The sequence below is a fragment of the Coturnix japonica genome, chromosome 26 (genome assembly GCF_001577835.2).
Source record: "Coturnix japonica isolate 7356 chromosome 26, Coturnix japonica 2.1, whole genome shotgun sequence".
Taxonomy (NCBI): domain Eukaryota; kingdom Metazoa; phylum Chordata; class Aves; order Galliformes; family Phasianidae; genus Coturnix; species Coturnix japonica.
The window spans coordinates 2,678,021-2,700,013 of NC_029541.1; the positions used below are offsets into that span (position 1 = coordinate 2,678,021).

General features: G+C 45.8%; 1 protein-coding gene across 8 annotated transcripts in view; it reads left to right on the top strand.

Moving 5' to 3' along the window:
- The window catches only part of SRGAP2 (SLIT-ROBO Rho GTPase activating protein 2), a 75,354-nt gene that overhangs the window by 29,482 nt on the left and 23,879 nt on the right, over positions 1-21,993 (top strand). For 7 of the 8 annotated variants that reach the window (XM_015885312.2, XM_015885311.2, XM_015885319.2 and 4 more), the window contains 8 exons: positions 5,101-5,163; positions 7,947-8,162; positions 8,637-8,765; positions 12,872-13,096; positions 15,187-15,288; positions 16,086-16,283; positions 18,749-18,833; positions 21,032-21,059. In XM_015885312.2, the coding sequence (XP_015740798.1) occupies positions 5,101-5,163; positions 7,947-8,162; positions 8,637-8,765; positions 12,872-13,096; positions 15,187-15,288; positions 16,086-16,283; positions 18,749-18,833; positions 21,032-21,059 (1,046 nt within the window). The remainder of the gene's footprint in view (positions 1-5,100; positions 5,164-7,946; positions 8,163-8,636; positions 8,766-12,871; positions 13,097-15,186; positions 15,289-16,085; positions 16,284-18,748; positions 18,834-21,031; positions 21,060-21,993) is intronic. The other variant, XM_015885313.2, reaches the window with a different exon arrangement.

Here is a 21,993-nt window from a genome sequence, read left to right on the forward strand (position 1 = left end):
GGGAATGGTTCTTGGTGGGTGGTGGAGGTGTGGGGAAGCAGCAAGTGTGGCTTGAATTGCACTGGGAACCAAATCATCAGGGCTTCTTCTAACACTGTGCTCCTTCCTATGTGTTGTATTGGTATTTTAGTGAGGACATGCTTTTGTGTTTTAGTGCTGGGCTGCTGGTTGGGCACAGCTCGGTGCAGTCTGTGCTGTAACAAAGGAAAAGGAGGAGAAAGGATGAAATAAATAACCATGCTTGTGTGCAAATAAACCCAGGAGCAGCTGGTGGAAGTGCCTGAAGAGCAAAGTGCTGCACTGTGGGAAGGCAATGGGATTTTAAGGCAGGGTGCTGCCATCCCATTTCCTTTCCTATCCTGGGAGCTGGCAGCGCTCTGAGGTCGGCCCCATTGCTGTGCCCACATCTTGTCCCTCTCTGCTTTGAGATTTCCCAAGAAGCAAATTGAAAGTTTTCATTCCAATTTAGCAAAACCCCTCTCCTTAAAATGAGGGCTGTGGAAGTCTCGCTCGCTTTCATTATCTGCTAAATGGATCTTTTTGCAGTTTAACCATCCAAAAACCACCCTGCTGTGCTCCCTGAGTGCTGCTGCCCCTATGGATGTGCAGTGGCATCGTAGCATTCCTTTGCTCTGCCATTCCCTTATGGATATTTAGGGGGGGAGAAAGCCCAACAAGAAGAAAGCAAAAGGACTCTTTGAAATTCACTTCCCGATTAATACCTTTAATTGTGGAGAAAATCAGTTTATCTCTTGCGCCCTGTGCAGCTTTTGATGTGAAATGGAAAAACCTACAGTGAGTCGGTGGAAAGCCTTGCAGTAATCAGGAAGAGGAATTATTAATTCTCCAAAGGGGTCCTTGCTTCAGCTGACCTACTTTCAGCTGCGCTGCGTCTTGCTTGCTGCACTGGTACTGGGAATATGAAGCAGTTGAAAATACATTGCGTGTAGGAAAAGGAAGCCTGTGGAAAAGGCACTGCTTGGGGTGTATCTAAAAGTGTGAGAAGGTAAATCACTGTGAATAAAGGTGGCACTGAAGGGCTGAGTTCTGAAGTGCTTTGAGGAAGGCACATGTAAATGCATGCAGCTATGGGTGCATCCCTTGGTGGCAAGATCACATGCAGTCTTTTGCAGGACTTCCCTCCTTGCTGGAGGCTCCGCTCACCTTCTGCAGCCTGTTTCCCATTCAGCTCCTTTGAGTGAGAGCGTTGCTGGCTTCAGAGCAAGAACGAGTGCTCTCAGCCAGAAAATGGCTTGGTTTGCTGGAACGGAGTGCCTGAAGCTCCAGATTTCAGAGCATCAGCACTGAATGCTGCAGGAAAAAGGGGTGGGGGTGTTGGGAAGTGATTCCTTCAACCCAGAGTGTGGTGGGAGGCGGCAGTGATGGGGTTTGATGTCGGAATGGCTTTTTCCAAGCGCAGTGTTGTACACTGTGTGGGAGAAATTCCTTATTACTGACATAGCGGTGGAGCAAATCAGTGGCGAAATGGTGGAGAGAACTCGATAATACGGCTGTAATTTAAACGAGACTGACCAGCGCATAATGGATCATTAAACGAGAAGCTGATGATCTGTTGCTCCAAATATGTCTGTGCATTGTATTGCACACATCTCATTTTTCTAAGCTTTTCAGGATTCCTCTGAGTGTTTGATGCTGTGGAAGAAGAAACCTATGCAGAATTCCCCTTTGGTGGGATCACAGCTGAGCACTGCATCCATAAAGTTGTGCAAGAAATTGCATTGGGCTTGCATAGGGTTTTTGGGTTGGTTGTGAGCAATGCTGAGTGTGCAACCCTGTGGGCTGGGTGTGATGCTGGTAAGGGATGGACCGAGCTGCTGCTGGCCATGGGATGCTCTTATACCATCCAGCTGGTTGCTCTTCTGTTTAGGTGAGAGCATGAGGATGGTAAATCATTTATTGCTGCGTGCAAATGAATTCAAGGCCTGTTGAAAAAGAATGGGAAAAGCATGTTATTGGGGCTGTAATTAGAAAGAGTTCTAAGCTTTTTGTTAGTGAATTTTAAGTGCTGTGTGTACGGTCTTGGAAAATCCTACCTGGTCTACCTGCTTGTTAACCAACTTTATGAGTGGATGTTAGCTGGGGTATGATAAATGCTCTGAGTGTAATGTCAAGGTAGGATTCCTTTTGTTCCTCTCTCTACTCTGCAAATCTCATCAGGGCTCTCAGTGAGGCTTTACCTCCCTGCTCCCCCTGCTAATTTAAAAAGCATTGCAGCACTTAATGTTACTGTGTGCTGCATTTCTCTGTTCTGAGAGATGTGAGAAGCAGTGTGTGAGGGGACGGGCTCTGTGGCTCACATGGGTTTGGCTGCAGTGCTGCTGGGCTGACAGCACTCAGTGCAGGGCATGAGATAAGTGTTATCACAGCTCTTGGTGTGCATGCTGAGCCTGTTCAGAAAGCATCCGTGAGCTTCACAGCTGCTTCTACAGCCATCCCATCTCAGATCTGGAGCTGCTGAGATGCAGGGCATGAAACACTGACAGCATTCCTGAGCTCTCTTGTTTATCATCCCCCCCCCTCTCCATGAAATATTTGGGAGCTGAAGTCGTTAATGTTGGGTGGAATGCGGAACAGCCAGGCTGTGCTGCAGTCAATCCCAAAAACATCTTGCTTGAATTAGAGGGGAGGAGGGATGGACAAAGAGGCCTTCAGGAGCTGGCACGGTGTGCTGGGAATCCCGGCCCCAGCACACAAAGGACTGTGTGTGCATGGATGTGTGTATGTGTGCACGCTTAGGGCTGCAAAAGTATTTTGAGAAAGGCAGTTTGGAAGCAGCACCCTGATGCTGGTGGAGGTTGATGCTCCTGGGCAGCAGCTGCTGCCATCACCTTGCTTAACAACTTGGCTGTGCTGCTGGTAACCTTCAGCCTTGCTGTCTCAGCTTCTGGGATCTGTGTGGAGAAGCATTAAGTGCTCGTGGCTTAGCTCTTGTTTATGTGCCACCTGTGATCTCTTCCCTTCTGCTCAATGGAAGGCTTTTTCCAGTCTGAGGGTGCAGCAGTTTCTTTCTTGAGAGCTCATTTGGAAACACAAGGAGTTTTGTGTTTTGACAGTTTCGGCTCCTACGCTTCTTCCGTTCATCTCCAACCCGAGCGTGCGTTAAAATACTCATTTTATTCCACCTCACCTAATTGATGCTTCAGCAGTTTGATGTGAGAAAGGAGCAAATGGGCTGAGAAGAGCTGGTGAGAGGAGGGCAGCAGCTCAGGCAATGCAGTGAATGGAGCACGCTGCTCCTGTGTCACAAGCACTCAAGCTCCCACTTGTGCTCCTGCTCGTACAAAGATGGGTTATTTTACATTATATAATCTCTTGGCTTTTTAATCCATCAGTATTTTTTCACATGCCTTAATGCCATCTTGATATCGTAGCCCAGAAGTACGGGTGAAGTGTGGGTTTGTCTGTTTGCATTACGTCTCTTAATCTTTTCCTGAGTCAGGAGGCATAAATCATCTTGAACCTATCAAATTTGCTTAACCCAGCAAATATTGTATGCCTAAAACCTGCGGAGCATGGAGGTGCAATCAGGCAAATGCTGCCATTGTGGGCAGTGGTAATGAGGGGGAATTGCTGCTTCAATAGCTGGCAGTAGGTGCAGTTGTGCTGTCTAATTAGTAGGAAAACGTGGGTAAAATGTAGCTATTAGATTGTTTTAATCTATCTGTTTTTTATCTGAATAGTCCTATTGGTGTGAAGGGACATCTGTTCTGTCCCCACTTCCTCCAGTAGCTGTTCCGGATGTCTTTCATTTATAAAACCTCCAAGGAAGTGGAATTCAGTGTGTTTTTTGTCCTTCCTTCCTGCACCTCGGAACGATGAGAGCTATTCAATTGCAGACAGATTATAAAAGGTTAAAGATGGCACAGCTGGGGTTGCGTGTCTGGGATCTGCCATGAAACATCCCCTGCTGGGGGCTCCTCCTGGCCAGGGCAGTGCAGCCTGAACACTGGGATGGCTTCATCCTTCAGTGATTGGGTTGGTTTGCTTCCAACAAGGTAACGCATAGAGGTGTGTCTGCGTGCCCTGAGTTATCTGTTCTTCACGTCAGGCATCACAGAGCCTTACAGGTGGGCTTTGTCTCTCCCAGAGCCCTCTGTGCATCTCCTTCCCCTCTGCAGAATGCAGATCACAGCGATTTTAGCATGAAATCCCATTTCTAATGAAGAAAGCTTCATAGTACAACTGAAGTCACTACGGAGGCGGCTTCACCCTTCTTTGCATGCTGTGCTGTGTGCAGGAGTGCCTCTTCAAAGAGGGCTTTGCATACAGAGGTGCCATCCCTTGGTAATCACAGGGGTGAATCTTTGGGCGTTTCAGTATTAGAAAGCCAGAATCTGTTCCTCTTGTATTTAGCTGAAGCCATACGTTTGCCCTTTGTGCAGCAGTCACCTCCAACGCAGAAGCATTGGCTGCTTGTTGCCTTGCAGGGAAGTTAAATAAGTAAATATATACTTAAAACCTGATGCTTGGCTGCAGGGTGGTTTGGATGGCAGCCGAGTTTGACGGCCCCTTGTGTCCACCTGCAGGTTTTTATATCTATTGTTGCAGCAGAGGGAGCGGGTTGGAGCCGTACAGCCTTAGGTTTAACTGCACAGCTCGCTAATGCAAGTGCCCCTGGGATAGAGTGATTTATATTGCTATGGCTAAATGGCATTGTACTCAGTGTAGTTAAAAAAATAGATGTATTTGACATTAACGCTGTGCTCAGAAATAGATGGAGGGCTCGTGTAGGCTTTCAAACAGTCAGAACAAACTCCAGTTGGATCGGAGCATCCCACAGCACCATTGTGCACCTCCAATGCTGCTTCCAATTCAGGGTCCAAAGAGTTTCTGTTGCCCTCTTAAATCAGGGGAATGGATCTGGTAATGTTTCTAGCTGTGCGTGCAGCTTACATCAAGCAGGAGCTGGCAGACACTGCAGTAAGGGTTTGCTCCTGGGCTGAGCAGCTGCTGGATTTGCTCATATAAGTAGTAGCACTTAATTGAGCCTAGATTGTTTGTAGATGGAGAGCATGCTTGCTTCCTCTGCCTTTCTGCCATCTTCTCCAGTTAACTTTCATTTCTCTGTTCTCGTTGCAGAGTAAGGAAGTGGGATTGCAGCTCCAGGAAGACTTGATAAAGGTCCTGAATGAACTCTACACAGTAAGTCCAACTCACTTCTTGGCATCTTTTCAGACAGAAAGAAGAAGCATTGGGCTTTTCCCGGCCTGCTGTTAGAGCACAGTCTGAGCACCAGTGCTGATAAGTTCCTGCAGTCCTTGTGGTTGGAGGCAGCAACGTACACCAGTGAACACAGCATCATCAATCTCAGTTTTCAGTCTGCCTTTACATTGCTTTAGCTCTGTCAGTGTTGGCTTTGCTTCCTGAAGATCCCACCTTCACACACAGCTGCCGCTGCTTTTATAAAGAGAGATTTAGAATTATTTTCAAGCTCCCAGAAATCTTTGTTCAGATTCAGGTTGCTGAATTGGGTCAGCACAGAGGTTTTAACTGCTCTGCATCTGGAAATGAGCATACAAAGGATGGCATGCAGTTCAGCAGTGAGGAGCCTGCTGTGTTGGTTTGTTCCTCAACTCTTTCAGCAGCACAGCTCCCCTTAGAGTAATAGTCTCCATCTGTGCATTGTGCTTCTCAGTATATCCATTGGAGACACCAAGGCATTGCAAGTTCATGCACTGCTTGGGGACTGTTCCTTTCCCATAAATGAGGGGAAGAGCCTGTTGTTTGATTAAATTTGTTCCTTTTGGTAGCTGTTACTGAGCGGGTTGTGTTGTATAAGCAGAACCCACTCATGGTTTTATTGCTCTGATGCCTCTTGTTGCTTCTTAATGACATGTTGGGTCATTACTCTGAGGTTCTGTGTTCTTTTCCTCATTCCTTCAAAAGAAGACCCAGGGATATTTCACAGGTCAGCACATGTGATGAAATTCTATATTAATATCAATATTAGAAGGTGATGGGGAACTTCCTTTGAATTGCCCGTATCAACAAAACAAATAGAAGGGAATTGTTTCATTCCAGTATCAGAACCAAATATTGCCTTAGAGGGGAGAGAAAGGCATTAAGAAGTAGGAAAAGATCATCTCTGTGTGCCACGTTTGCCACTTAGGTTGATTGTATTAAAAGATTTCCTGTTGGACTCAATACTTGTGACTTCTGGGGCTGCTCTTAGGGCTAGGAACACTCCCACAGACTCATCTCTTGCTATGTTGTGTATCTGAAGGACCAGCAGCAGCTTTGTCTTCAGGCAGAATGGATGTCCATAATGATATCAAAATACATAAAGTACAGAGGGCTGCTACCTGTGAGTTGTCTCTCTGAACTGTCCCATGCTGCTGACCCTTGTAGCAGGGGTGATCTGCTGAGACCCCCTGCCAGGCCTGGGGCTGCCAATGTGGCTCCATCAGCAAGATGGAAGCAGTAAAACTGGGCTGCATTTCTCTGCTTCTCTTGCTTTCTGCCAGCTCCACTCGTAGTGACAGAGGAAAAGAGAGTGCTTTGCATCTGTTATGATAAATGCCTGCTTTATAGTCCAAGCGTATGCAGTAGCTGAAAGTGTGTGTGTAAATTATTCAGAAAGTCTCTCTTTAATACTGGCTGCATTCACAGTCCCTTTCATGTTTAAATACAACATCTCTTTGTATGTGAGAACCTTTGCTGATTGCTGCGTGGAGATGGAGCGTGCATCCTACTTACAGGGAACTGTGTTACAGTTCAGGCTGAGGTGGGATAGTTATAAATAGGTTTCCATTTGAAATGATTTGCACGTGGGTATTTATTAGAGCTGAGGTTTGGGGCTTTATTTATGCAACTGTGCAGTTTGGGGCACGCAATGAGAATTAGAACTGCTCGTTTTGGTGTCCATATGTGAAATGAATCGCTTTGTGATGATGGATAAAACTGGCAGTGTGTATATTGTGCCCTTTGGCTTAGTTCTGTTTTCTTAACACGGAACTGGATGTGAATATCCTTTGAAACAAGGATGTTTTGTTCTTGTTTTGAGGAATCTTTATCTGGACCGGTTCATTTAATCCATAAATAAAAGAGCTGTGATAGAAGATGTCTGTGCAGTGCGAGCTCCAGGTCTCCTTGAGCAAAAGAACTGCACTCTTTTATTAATATTGTCGTTAGATAAGGCTAGAAGGGCTTTTTCATATCAAATCAGATTTAAACAAGTTGAACCTTGAGTCGCTTTTGCAGCAGTTATGTTCAGGCTATAGATTTGCATACAGTTCCTTGAGACCTGTGATGTTTAAACGTCTGATTCACCCCGAGGAATGACTGATAACATCCCTTTGCAGCCCCTACCTGGTGATGAAAAGCCATCATTTCTGAGCCTTGGCGTGTAATTCTCTTTGAATAGTAAGGAGGCTGAATTTAGTCCTTTTTTTTGGGGGGTTGGGGGGGGTTATTGGATTGTACGAGAAGGCGCGTGCCAACGTTAAACAAAGAAGCAGCTGCAGAATAATCTGCTTTGATTTTGGATTTGTGCTGAGAGCCACACTTCCATTTCTTTGTTGTGCTTTGTCGAGATGCAAAATTTCCCCCCTTATTCTGCCAGTTTACATACTTCCAACTCCCAGTCAGCAGCCGGGTCTGACCTGCTGGTTGCTGGCCAAGTGTGGTACTTGGCCATTAATTAAACACGATGGCCAGCTATCATAACGTAGTTACATTAAAGGAACATGCCATTTTGACCACGTTCAACAAGCATTCTCATGTTGTGGCATATAACTTCTTCCTTCCTTGCTTGTGATGCTTTCCAGTTTGATGTAAACCATTCTGCCCTAGGGTTTGGCCATGCAGATCAGTGGAAGGCAAGGATGCCTGTGTGCCTGGTTACTGGTGCTGGTTAGGTAAGCTTGCTTTCTTCTTGAGCAAATCCAATGTGATGCACTGCAACTCTTGTGTATCATCCCTTGCAGGTTATGAAAACCTACCACATGTACAACGCTGACAGCATTAGCGCTCAGAGCAAACTGAAAGAGGCAGAGAAGCAGGAAGAAAAGCAGATTGGGAAGTCAGTGAAACAAGAGGAAAAGCAGACGCCGCGTTCCCCCGACTCAACTTCCAACGTCAAGTTTGAAGAGAAACACGTTCGGCGGAGCTCTGTCAAGAAAATAGAGAAGATGAAGGAGAAGGTACTTCCACTGCACTGCTGCTGCTTGTGTAATGTGTCTGAGGAGGAGGCCTTTGTAGGAGCTCAGCACAGGGGGCTCAGATGTTAAAACAGGGGTCAGAGTATGAAAGTAACAGCTGCTCGCTTGGAAGCCACGATGAACGTGTTGTGTGCAAGGTTTGGGGCTGTCTCTTTTGTTTATTCATGCCAGCTTAATGCCTGACCTGTGTACAGGGAAGCATGCGCTCCCAAGGTGACTTGCAGGCAGAGCAGGTGCCTTGCAGTTGGCCAGGCAGGTGGTAGCTCAGCACTGAGTTTTGAGGCAGCAGAAGGTGCAGTGTTATTTTGGGATTGATTTGGGTGCAGCCCAAGTGAACAACAATGTGTGAGCAGGGTGAGATGCGCTCGGTGTCCTCGCTCTGGTTGGTGTTACTAAGAACGCTCCTGTTGCTGCTGCACCTCTTTTTAGAACACACTCTGTTGTTTTTTCTTCCAGCGCCAAGCAAAGTACACAGAAAATAGGCTGAAGGCTATTAAGGCAAGAAATGAGTATCTGCTGGCTCTAGAAGCAACCAACGCATCTGTCTTCAAGTATTACATTCATGACCTGTCTGATCTCATTGATGTAAGTGCTGCTGCTCGGGTGCTTATGGTGAATATCATTGCTGTTAACCCTCATGTGTGCCCCTCTTCCTTCAACGCTGTATATACACAGCTGGCAATATCTGCACAGCTGTAGAGTGATGGCAGTTACAGCCACAATAACCAATCATTAATCTGTTCAGTGAGCTTTCCTTACGTGTTTTAGTCAGTCTGTTACACAGGTAGAAGCTCACACAATACACCTGGCATGGAAATGTGTAGAAGACAAAGTCACTTAGTTAAAATGAAATGGTTTCAGTGTGACTTTTGTTTGCTATTTTAAGCAAACCCTCAGCTTAGAAGTGTGTTTTTATAACAGGGGAGAGTGAACTGTAAAATCGGTATGGCAGCTGGTGAAGGAAATCAAGGGCAGGAGCGTTTCCTAAAAGCCATTTGAACTTGTTTCTGAAGAATTCCATCCATTTCAAACAAATGCTTTGGGTAGCGTGTCTGACAGAGAGGGATGTCCGTGCCATTCAGAGCTTCTGTTCTCAGATACCCCCATCCACCAGAGCCTGATGTGTTCCTCCTGTCCGTGGGACTGCAGAGCACTGTCAGAGCAGTTCTGGATGGTGTGAAAGGAGCCGGTTCCCCAGCTGCCCCCAGACTTTGCTCTGGAGCCAAGTGAAAGCCCTCAACATTCCAGGGGCCTTAGTTCTGCTCTTGGTAAGATGCACAGCAAGAAAATTAACCTCTCCTCTTTGAAAACCCTTGAAAGCCGGTTAGGAATCCCAGCATTTCTTACAAACACACAACTGTTCTGCTTCAGCGTGCACAGCTGGAGTACCAAATGTACTCAGTGTGTCATGTCTGGGTCTGTGACTTCTGCTGGGTCTTCCTATGTCCCCCAGGCACAGCCCACTGCAGTCCCTGTTCAGGACACTGTTATAGAGGGAGCTTTCTTTGTAGGTGGGTGGATAACTAGCAGAAATGTCTTGTTACAGGCAATGAAGGTCACTGGATGCTGTTAATCAGCCGACTGCACAGCACCTAACAGTGTATTATCATACACCTATTCAGCTGACTGTAAAATCACACAAGGTGCACGTAGGCACTTATTAGCTATTTAGATGATTATTTTAGATCCCTCCTTTGGAAGACAGGCCTGTCTGTGTTAATAGCTTTGAGAAACGCTGTTATTTCAAAATACCATGTTTTGTAATGTTTGTTTTGGAAATCTTCTCAGTCCTCCCCCAGATATTGCAGATGAGCTTGATTCAGTTGCCTGCTATCAGCCTGCGCTTGGTGTGTTTTCATGGATCACATAGGAAGGAATTGGTTTGGATTTCATAAACCCCAGACAAATTTTAACCCAGACCTGAGATCTAAAGTGGTTTGTTGACAGATATAGGTTACCCAGCTTGGATAGAAACGCTCTTCTCACTGGGTGCTCTCAGCCTTCCCTGGGGGCACTGCAGGCAGCGGTGCAGGAGCAGAACCCACACACTGCAGTGCACTGATCTGTCACTGCTCCTAAATGGCAGCTGTTGTGGCTCAGAGCGGTTCTATGTCCCTGCTAACCTCCCTCCCCTCCCTCAACAGAGCATCACAAGCTCTCAGAATCTTTAAAAGAAAAGCGTTATCTGCTGTGTTTACAGAAGGCACAGGAAGATATGGAGCGTAACTGAATTGCATCTCCTGTGCTCCCAGGTATCTCATTGCTAAGACACAGCGAATGTGGGTCTACTGATGCTTTGATCTGAAGGGCCAAAAATTGACAACGAGAGCCAGTGATGTTTATCAGAAGCATCTGAGTGAAATAGAGATGTTTTTTAAAGTCAGCTCTTAATTCTTTTCCTTGATCTAATCGTTTGATACAGCGGCTTCAAGCATAATAGAGAAGCAATCTTCAAAGTTACAAACAAAATTCTGTTCAGCCAAATGGCTTTAAACTCGTCGTGTTTGTACAGCACAGACCCATGTTCACAGAATGACAACAGCACATTGCTTCTACAGTGTGAGTTAAAAGCAATAAGCTGGCAGAGCTCTGAGTCTCCCGACTTTGGGGACAGAGGCGCTTCTTTGATGCTAATGAAACATTACAGTAATGGGGAAGAGATATTAATGAATACCTCCTGTTTCTGGAGAGGTCACTGGGACAGAGTGTCTATTAAAATGCATGGGGTATACAAGTCCTAAAGCTGATTTTATGCTGTTTGCTCATGGAATTCCTTCTTCCCCCTTCCAAATGGAGATGGTGCTTTGAGACAGAGGGCTCTTAACTCTGTCCTCGACTCTTCTGCTTTGAGGCAGAAAGCCTCTGACTGGAGAAGGGTTAATCAGCTGTCATGTCGGGAAGTGAATGTGAATGAGTTATCATTAAATTCTTATAAAAAATTGATTTCCTCGGAGAACGATTCCATCAAACATTTATGTAACCTAGCAGAGGGATGGCAAGAAAGATACGTTCATAAATAGGGTGTGCTGGACTTCCAGAGACAGCCAAGTGAGGGAGTGGGCTGAAAAACGTTTTCTGTCACAAGCTTCAATAAACTAAAGCTAAAACCCTTTGGCATCTTAATGTGGCTTTGCTACTCTGTGAGGTGGGCCATGAAATATTAACTCTCATTTGACTTTGCAGTCCCTGTGGTTCCTTTTGAGCATCTCTGCTCTGCTTGCAGGAAGGATGGGCTGCTCCTGTGTGCCATGAACCCATTCTTGTGTGGCTGCACATTGGCTTATCATGGGTTGGCTCTATGAACTGCACCAGGCATGGCAGAATCACATGTGTATGTGCCAGAGAACTGGGCTTTTGAACGGCTGCTTTTCCCCAGCACGTGCAAATTCTCATTCAAGCATCTTTTAGGGCTGTTTTCTGTTGTTTCCGTGTTAATTATCTGCCTCCAGCCTAACTGTAAGATCTGCTCTTTTTGCAAGGCCCTGTGACTGCTGCAGCTGGTTGGCACAGAAGTGAGGCACTGCTGGTGGCAAATCCTGGGAGAGCAGGGAATGGGCCCCCAGTCAGCGGCTCCCTTCTTTCTCCCTCCACCCCTTCCTTTTTTTCCTCTTTTTCCTCTCTTTTTTCATGCACAATGACAGTGATGAGACCCAAATGATGGGTGAGGAGGAGATTTCATCTCAATTTTGCTTACAGAGCAGCGCAGCAATCAAGCAGATGGTCTCTTTCTTTCTTTCTTTTTGGATATCCTTCTAGCATGTGTAATCTTGCTTGTAATTCCAAGAAGGTGAACTCCTTTCTCACTCACTTTATTAGATGCCTGAAAAGTCTGGGCTTTTTCATGAAAAGCTCCTTTCTCCCTCACAATACGTGAATACTTGGCTGTGCAGCCGTGGTGGAGATGAAGCTGCTTGATTGTCTTCCAGTGACATCATCTTCATGTCGGCAGCAGCCAGGAAATTCTTGACCGTGACCGCTCTCTGCATGAGCATTTTTGCTCTTATTTCACCCCAGCGATGAAGTCAGCCCTGCCAACCACTGCTGGCTTTTGCACTGCTCCCTTCTATCTGCCTGTGGTTGTACAGGTTGTGTTCTTGCTCCCTGGAGTACACCAAGTTGAGCAGCTTTCTGTATCCTGGATGGAATAATTTAGATGCAGATCTATCCTTGCAGATGATGCAAATCCTGTGCTTTGTGTTTTTTCTTTCCCAGTAGGACTTCAGTGCATTGTTTTCCTTGTGTTGAGAATAAATTTACTGGAGGGTTTTGGAGTGTTCTCAGTGGGCCTGGAAGAAAAGTTAGAGTTGGTAGAAGAGTTGCTGTTGTATGTTGGAATGTACCATTTCTAGGGTGTTCATCTTCTAAACAGAATGAAATGGGGTCTCTGGTGCTCCACGTGAGCTCCCCTGGCTGTTAAAATACTTAAAGATGTGCTTGTCTTGGAGAATAACTAGAACACAATGTGGACATTTCTATGGGATTATGGGCTCAGAGATTGGTATAGAGACAATTCCAGACCTCAAGTCAGGATGCCTCTATGATCCGTGGGCTGGGAGACAGCTCTGGTCCTCAGAAGATGATAAAATAACCAGTTTGTCAGCTGTTTCTATGACTTACAGCCTCAGACACATTTTAACTTCAGTTTCAGATTGTCTTCTCTTATTCACTTATGGAATTGTGTGTTTTTCCAGCAGTGTTGTGACCTGGGATACCACGCTAGCCTCAATAGAGCCCTCAGGACATTCTTGTCTGCTGAGCTAAACCTGGAGCAATCCAAGCACGAGGGTCTGGATGCCATTGAAAATGCTGTTGAGAACCTGGATGCCAACAGTGATAAGCAGCGCCTGATGGAGATGTACAACAATGTCTTCTGTCCGCCCATGAAGTTCGAGTTTCAGCCGCATATGGGTGACATGGTCAGTCTGTGTTGCTGCTCCAGCTCTGCCTGTCTGCTTCCTTCATCTTTGATAGATGGAGCTGTTGGAAGGCCACCTGTTGGCCTCTATTTTTGGGAGGCAGAGGGGAGCTTTGCAAAAGGGAGCTGGTGTGAAGATAAGAAGTGATGGGATGGATGCCTGAATGCAAGCGACCCTCACTTCTGCATTGTCACAGCTCCTGAAGGTTGAAGTGCTTAATTAGAGTACTAAGAGCATGTTTTCTGTGTACACTAACCTGTTCTTTAGGCCGCTGTTAATTCCTGCACCCTGAGACAGGCTCTGGTTAGAGATCTGAAGTGTGATCTGAAAGAAATACTCGTTCTGTGCTCCATAAGAGGGCTTCTGTTGATGTGTTTGGTGATCTCATCTCTGGCGATTCATGGAGCTGCTTAGTTTTACTGTTGGCATTATGAAGAAGATGAAAGGAGATAGCTTATGTGGGTTAAAAGATGAAAGCATAATACCTGGGCATGTGCTGCCAAGGTATCAGTCAGCCTGCTGGGTAGATAAAGCAGCTTTTATACTGCTTTTAAGTAAGTGTTGTGCCATGGGGCTCCCAGAGGAGTGAGATGACCATCTCCTGGATGCCTTCCCACCTTCTCCAATTTGGGTAAAACTGGGTTGAGCTTCTGGTCTCATGAATCCCTTTGTAGCAGGTGATGTGTCTGCAGAGACCTTTGAAACAGAGCGGTGGTTTCCCAGAAGCAATGTTTGTCTGCTTTTAATTACTACTATTATTTTTCTGTCTGTGTCAGTAATCCCCATAACTTAAAGCTTCACAGCCAGTCAGTGTTCAGCAGCTATCACTATGACCCAGCCTGATTTCCAGCAACCCACAAATGCCTCAGAAAGGGCAACAGATAAAAGGTGTAAATGCTGTTTTTGGGGGGACGTGTGGGTGTGTAATCTTAGAGCAGAAGCAGTTTATAATGTTGCTTTGTGCTTGTTCACTGTGAGACAAAAGCAGCCAAAGGATTTTCAGCTTTGGCACTGAAAATCTCTCTTTACAGGTTCATCAAGCTTGCACAGGTACGTGGCTGGGAGCTGTTTAAATCACATAAGCAGAAACCAGCTCACAAACATAAATAGGAGCATGTATTATATATTACTTTAGGTCAGTTAGTTTGAGTTCTAGATTCCTCTCTTGAATAGTCAGTAAAAAAACTGCAGGGAAGGCCTCATGCCTCATCTTTTGTTCCAAGAAATGCAGTCACTGCTTAAGGCAGAGATGAGGAGGAGCCTTCTGAAGGGAGTCCCTCAGACTGCAAATGACCTTTCTTGGTTTTCCCATGCATTGAGAGTAGCTGTGAGATAGGAGGAGGAGGAAGAACAGCCTGCACGCTTTCATTGCTACCAGCTCACGTTGACAGAATCATTTATCACAGCCCTTCTCGAGGCCAGATGAATGTGAAAGATGCAGAAGTGGTCCTGCTCATGCCAGATGAACTGCACGATTGTATACGTGCATTAATAAAACTCCAGTTGCGTTGTCTGCCTTTAGAAAGAACCATATACAGTGAGAGCAGTGTTTTCCTGCCTCATGCTGTAATTTCAGACTAATTATTAACTGCACAAGGCAATCCACAGTTCTGGCATTTTCCACAGGTGCCTGACTAGTTCTTTTCTGTATAAACTCCCCTGGGTTGATTAAGCAGCCTGCCCTGTGTGTGCCCTGTGCCTGTTGTGCATGGGATGCTCTGCTCATAGAACCCAGTTCATGGTGTGACAGGTACAAGCTCATCCACTTCTCCTTGGACGGGGGGGGGTTTGGGTTGTGATGCAGCCTAACAGCTGTGATAAAGCACCTCCAGGCTTCCAGAAGATAGAACTACTTCACATCACTTAAACCAGCTATTTTTTTCTAGTTAATTATGGATGTTCACATTCTCATTAACTTTGGGACAATGGAGGAGTGGACTGGAATTTGGTAGGAAGCTCTTTTCTGATTGAAGTTGGCAGCTGATAAAGGTTCAAGATGAGGCATTTTATGGGGTGTTAATAATAATAATGGGGTAATTAAACTATTGTTGATGGTGGTTTTTCTGTAATCAGTGCTGCTTTCCTTCCAGGAGTCCCAGCTGTGTGCCCAGCAGCCGGTGCAGAGTGAGTTAGTGCAGAGGTGCCAGCAGCTGCAGTCCAGGTTATCTACACTGAAGATAGAAAATGAAGAGGTGAGTTAATTGACCCAAATCAGCAACCCTCTTACTGTTTCCAAAGGGCGGTGGCAGCTAATTAAGGAAGAATGGAGTTGTGCTCCTCCTCTATGGAGATTTCTAGTAAAATTGAAGAATAAGGCAGCGCTATGTTAGGTTGTGACTTTGCATTAAGGCTGAGTGCATGGAGGGGAGCCATTAAAATACACACTCATCCATTTTTTCCCCATCCTTAACTTAGTAGAAGAGGTTTTGTTGCAAAAACTGTGTTTGGACAGTTAGGGTGAAAAGCTAAACTTAATGCTTCAAGGTTGAGGTCAGTGAATAACAGGAGATAAGAGCTAATTTAGGTTTAATTGGTCCTCTAGGATGAGGAGAGCTCTTGGGCAAAGTTGGCAACCCCTTTTTGTCTTAACAGGCTGCTTCTGGCCCTCAGCAAAGATTTGCAGTGCAGCAAAGCCTTTTTGTAATCTCACGTTTCTGTTACACCCAGTAGATGTAATTACAGAAGTAAGATGTTTATTTCTTTCTTCCAGCACTCCTTGCTTTGAGGTTAAATTTCTCTGCTTCCCTTCCTCACCTCAGCCTGTAAGGTTACAGCCCTTGTCTGGCTGTATGCTCAGCATGCACCAAGCCTTCATTTGTAGGGACAGTGTTAATAAGCAGAACTTGTGCCTCACTTACAGCTCACATGGAACGAGTAATACTTGTTTATTAGTAAAAATGCTCTGCAGTAACATGAATTCTTCCTTTGTTTCCCCACTTGCAACTTAGCTCCATTTTCTCAAGCATTTTCTCTTATTCTTTCTGCACAGGTGAAGAAGACCATGGAAGCTACACTGCAGACAATCCAGGACATAGTCACAATAGAGGACTTTGATGTCTCCGACTGCTTTCAGTACAGCAACTCTATGGAGTCTGTTAAATCCACTGTATCAGAAACCTTCATGAGCAAACCAAGCATTGCCAAGCGACGAGCCAACCAGCAGGAGACAGAGCAGTTCTATTTCACAGTAAGGAGTTAATTTTCAGTGTAAGCACGTATAATGTTTTTAGAATTATGCTTGCAGGAGAGAGCAAAATAATGCTATCATCTTGCAAAAATGCTTCTGTAATTGATTTTGGACGAGCAGAGTGAGCATATTAAGCTGTAAAAAGAGTTGCTTTGAGTTCTTTACAAGTACGCTGGGATGTGTTTGTCTCTTGATGCAAGCTTAGTGTGGATAAGTCGTGTAAAATTTGATTTCTCCTGTCTGTCTGTGGGGAAAACAGCTATCAGAAGGGCAAAGCTGCAACAGCGTGCTGCTCCAAAGCAGCTCCATCAAGCACCAGGCTGATCTGCCTTTGGGTGAGCAGAAGTATCCTTGAGGGTGGGTTTCAGGGTGGGTGTCTGTGCTAAGCTAATGCAGGTGACTGAAGCAGTGGAGGAGCAGCAGTGGCTCCACAAGCCAATGCAGATCAATGTGCATTTACCAAACCCTTAAGACATGGGTAAGTATTATACTAATCTCATACACTCTACCAGTGTCCTGCTGGCCCACCTGCAACACCTGATCCCTGTGCCTTGAATCACTGCCTTGTTCATAGCTGCTCCTGGGGGGCAGAGGGGAAGAGAACTGCTTTGATTTCCAGATTGTGGGCAGTTAAGGATGTGGGACAGGGACAAAAGCTGTGCTTCTCTACAGCCTCGAAAGCACTGAGGCTTATTCCCATGGGGTGGGGAGATAAGGGCTGGGCTGCGCTTTGTGCTCCCACTCACCCGCTGCTTTGTGCTGGAAAAGTACTGGTGTGAGTGAGGGTGTGGGGAAGGTGTCAGGCTGCCTGGATTTGAGGAGCTGCTGGGTGTGAAGGTTCACCTTCCCTGTCTGACAGCAGATTTTCACCTCTTCAGTTCTTACAATGTGGAAATAACGTCATTTGAGGATGTTTCTCCTGCATCATGTCTGACTCCACTGTCAGAACTGAAATCCTGAGGAGTTCATCCATACTTCTTTTTATATTTTTTTAACTAAGCCATGAATTGAACCCCTGTGCATCCTTAATTCCTTCAGAAAAGAAAAGCCTTAACTTGAAATCACTGCCAACAGGCTGCAGAACGACAGGCATGAGGATGAGTGAGGAATACATGACATATGTGCTCCCTGTTGGTTGGAACCCTCCCTTCTCTCTCGAAACCCAATCCCTGCAGCTCCGCTATAGGCAGGCGATGCTCTCAGCATCTGTTGGAGCTATTTTGAGCTGAGCCTTCTTGTGCTGCCTCTCCTCGCCTCACATTGGCTGTGAGCAGCATCTCGGCGCCTTCCAGAGATGCATTGATCCTCAAATCCACACTTAGACGTTTGGAGGGGGGCAAAATTTGATGCAAAAACATAACTGGTTATAAGAAAATACACTCAGTATTGGCAAAACGGGTCTGCAGAGGAGTTTTGCATCAACTAATGCTTTCTTTCTGCCATAGAGACCTATGCTTGCTGCTTAAAGCTTTGTGATTATATTGCTTCTTGATTTGTACCCTGCCTTTCTTGGGGCTTGCATCCAGGTTGCTCCCATTGTACAAATACCATTTTTCCCTTTAAGGATTAGTGGTGTAGTGAGGCAACACCGGGCCAGAACTGGAAGGTATTCAGATGTTGGGAAAGCTGATGACAAGAGTAGAACCTTATGTTGCAATGAGAACCTTTTCCCTGTGTTTGTGTTTCTAGCTCTGTTTAAAAAGCCTCATGTTTCTAAAGGATGATCCATGGTGTTAGCAGAGTTCCTGTGCTGTATATTGAATGTAAACATGTGCTAATGATAACATGGCCAGCTACTGTACAATGGTATTTCATGTGCTGCAACACAGCGGAGATAAATAATGCTGTTCTGAGCTGTGAAAGAAGAGATGAAAGAGCTTTGAAAACTGCATTTGCAGAGCTGTGAAAGATCAGGAGCAAGTGGGAAAAGTGACTGTATGATTGTATAATGTTTCTCCGAGGGAACAAATCTGAACTTCCATAATATCTCTATTTGTTTTGCCCTGTTTTCCCCTCCCTCCCCCCATCCAACGCTGTGTATCACCCAGAGTGGAGGCAGACGCAGTGTTTGACGAGTGAAGTGGGGTGAGAGAGGTTAAATGGGAGAATAAGCACAGTAGCAGCCTTTTAGCTGAGAGAAACAGATTGCTCATTCAGCTGGCGGTGATGCATTTCCATTTCCCAGTCTGAGGAGGAGATGTTTGACAGTTCCTCAGATGTCTGAACGATGCCAGACGTTCCACTGATTCCACAGTGAGACAATAGGAATGGCACACAGATACGTAAGGGCAGAGCAGTGGGTTTGCACCCACCCAGGGTGAGGGGGGGGTTCTGATGCATTCATTGCACTGCAGATCTCAGTGCTGTTCAGTTCTTTGGTGCTATGTTCAGGATTCAGTGACCTATAGATGCAATCAGAGGAATCAGCTGTCAGCTCATCACATTGTTTTCTTCCATTCTTGCAGAAAATGAAGGAATATCTGGAGGGCAGGAACCTGATAACAAAGCTCCAGGCTAAGCACGACCTCCTTCAGAAGACCCTGGGAGAAAGTGAGTGGGGACCTGCATATCACTGCCTGCTTTACTGTCTAGAATTACCCAGCAAGGTGGACGTTTTCATGTTTCATGAATTTCCTTTTTCCAATCTGCCTGATGGGGAAGCTGGCTGACCTACATGGCTGCTTGAATAATGGTGAACAGAAAGAGCTTAATGACTCATTAGTGTGCATCGCTCAGTTGGTAAAATGAAGCGTGTGCCCGCTTGCTCGTCCTGACCCCTCCCCATTTATGCACGTTCTGCTTCTCACTGAATAACCCATATTGAGTAAACCTTGTGACTTCCAGATTAGTGATTAGTTCCAAAGCACTGCCTCATTAGGTGGGTCGGAAGGTTTGCTCACGTGGTAGCTTGGCTGCTTCCAACCTTTGGGGTTCAACCCAGACTGAGCTCATGTAAGTGAACGTGGCTTTTGTTTTGAGAAAAATGAGTGTATTTTGCAGCATGGAAAATATGTTGCCCATCTGCATGACACTGGGCATTTGCTGTTAGTGTCAGAACAAAGCAAGATTTCTTTTCCTTCATGTTATGGGCAAATTCTGTTGGCCAAACACGCCTGAACTATGCATCCAAGTTTCCATAGAAACCTGCCTGCCTCATATTTGCAGAGGAGAAGGTTTGAAGGTCTGAATGTCACCGACTGGCTCTGCTCACTCTGGGTTTCTAGGCCAGAGAATGGCTCGTGGTTCGTTGTGACTTAATGGGGCTCCCCACTGTCAGTGCTGTGCAAATGTTCTGAATGGAAACTTAAACAGCGTGTGGTCCTTTAAGCACTTTGCTTTCAGTTTAAAAATTACACCACAAAAAATGTAAAACTCTGCTGCAGTAATTAAGAGCTCCCTGCTTATCAGACCCAAAAACTGAAAGGTAAGGCATGAAATGAACCTCTTCCGTCACCTATGAGAGCAGAGATGCTGGGAAAGCCAGGCACGTTGTGTGTTAGCAGGTTAATGGTATGAGCTGTGACCGTGTCGAGGCTTAGGAATAAAATGGCACTTAAATGACACGTGGGCAAATAAAATCCCTTTCACAAGTCCCAGGAACACGTTTAGAAGCTTTGCTGTAGAAGATGCATACAGCATGTTTTACTGTCAGTGACAGCCCTCGCCTTCTGTCCCTGGAAGCTCCTGGGTTTGTTCTGGGCTTTGCTCTTTGCCCCATTCTCACACGACATTTAATAGCCCTCTTGCAAAGTACCTTAATCTACAGATGACAGGTTCCAGTAATAGAAACAGCAGCGAGTCTTCCTGTGTATGAGCAGTGATGTCCCTGCCTGTTGTATGCACCGCAGGAGCCCCTTGATGCTGCTGCAGCCATGGAATTTATATATATGAATATTCTATGATGGAAATGGGACAGATGGCTGGAAGTTCTGCTTCAGAACAACATTTTCGTGTAAATTATGCACTGTTTGGGCTTTAGCTGGAGAAGGGAAAGCAGCTATCGAGATGCATCCAACTCATTGTCAGCCATCAGCAATTAGCCACGTTCCTGCTCCTTCCCCAGGAGCAGGAAGGCAATGCAGGAAGGTGGATTTCCAGCTCACATCAATGTGGTTTTGCTGATGCTGTCCTGGCCATTGCGATTCCCACAGCCCACACTGCTTCGGTGTCTCTCACTGTGCTATATCAGAACGATGCTGCGCAGGCAGGCAGCAGTTGTTAGCTTGGCTGCTCCCTCACAAACTCAGTGCAAGTCAATGGAACGTTTTTATAGATGTTTGTGGAAAATATATTAAACGTCTGCCTCCCAAAATAGCCCCAATGCAAACGCGCTCGGTCCATGGGCTAACAATTCTACAAATGTTTCCAATCCTGCTCTAAGTGGCTTTATAAAGTACAATCTCTCTCCATAGCAATTCCCTTGGGAGTGGGGAGGGCGGGGAGTGGTTGACAAGCCCAGTTTTTTGGCAGCTGAAGTCACCAATTAAGAGTGCACGGGGAACCAATTTCCCAAAGCTGTACTTTCCAAAGAAAGAAGAGTGCTGGGGCAGCCTGAGCTGTTGTGTGCTTTGCTGGGGGGGGCCGTGCTCTGCTGACCTCCTTGGCAGCACTTGCAGGGATGCTCACATCCAACCTTCCAACTCTCCTTGTCCTCCTCCTCCTCCCAAACGTGGCCTTGCAGAGCAGCTGAAGGTCTTTTCCCATTCCTCTCCCCATAATGATGGTTTCTTTCTTTGTCTCCACCACAGGTCAAAGGACTGACTGCTCTCTTGCCAGGTATGTGTGGCTTTTGCTACAAATCAATTGCCAGCCTGGGTTATGCATGAGGGAGGGGAGAAAAAGAAACTCATTTTCAACGGGTAACCACATTCCTATCCTTCACATGGCTTTAAATGCAGCACATCAGTGCAGAGTGGTGGTGGTGCTTCTGGTTTCATCCCATGATCTGTGATGGAACTAGATTGCAGCAGGCCCCAGAGGATCACCTCCTTGCTTGTAATTAGGACCAATCACCGAGCAATAACTAACCTTCCCTTGATGGGGTTTCTATAAAGCATAACAAATGTCTGGCTGCAGATGGATGGGTTTGGGGAGCTGGGCTGTGCGTGGGGGCTGTGCATCATCCTGCCTTGTAACAAAGGGAAGGTGATTACTGCTGATCCACAGCCATTACTCCTTTTCAGGTTCCTTACAGCAAAGCAGAGCTGACAGGTCCTAATTAGTGCCTGACATCTGTAATAATAAAATATTATTCATCATGAAACAATTTTAAATATCAAAGAATCATTACTGCTAATAGTTTAAAATAGGCCTCATTGTCAGTGACAGCCCATGGAATCTGCTTGCTTTTACTTTTTGTTTGGTGGTTCATTCAGTACTTTTGAGTTATTTTTTTCCTAAATGGAATTTCCCCTAAATTAACAATCTGGTTTGGGTTTTTTTTCCCTCCCCCCCCCCCTCCTTCCAAACTGCAGTTCTAATCACCTTATTTATAATTCAGCAGCCATCTGCTGCAATGAGAGGCATTAGGGCCTTTCTCCCGCTACCTCCCATACTTCATTTTTACCAGGGACTATAGGAATCTTAAACCCCAGTAATAAATCTTAGGGTGGTATCTTGGCAGAGGAAGGCTCCTTCCTTGTTTCCCTGCAATTAATGTCTTCCAGCATCACTAAATGAAGCCGTCATGGTTTGAACTGAGTTGGCTGAG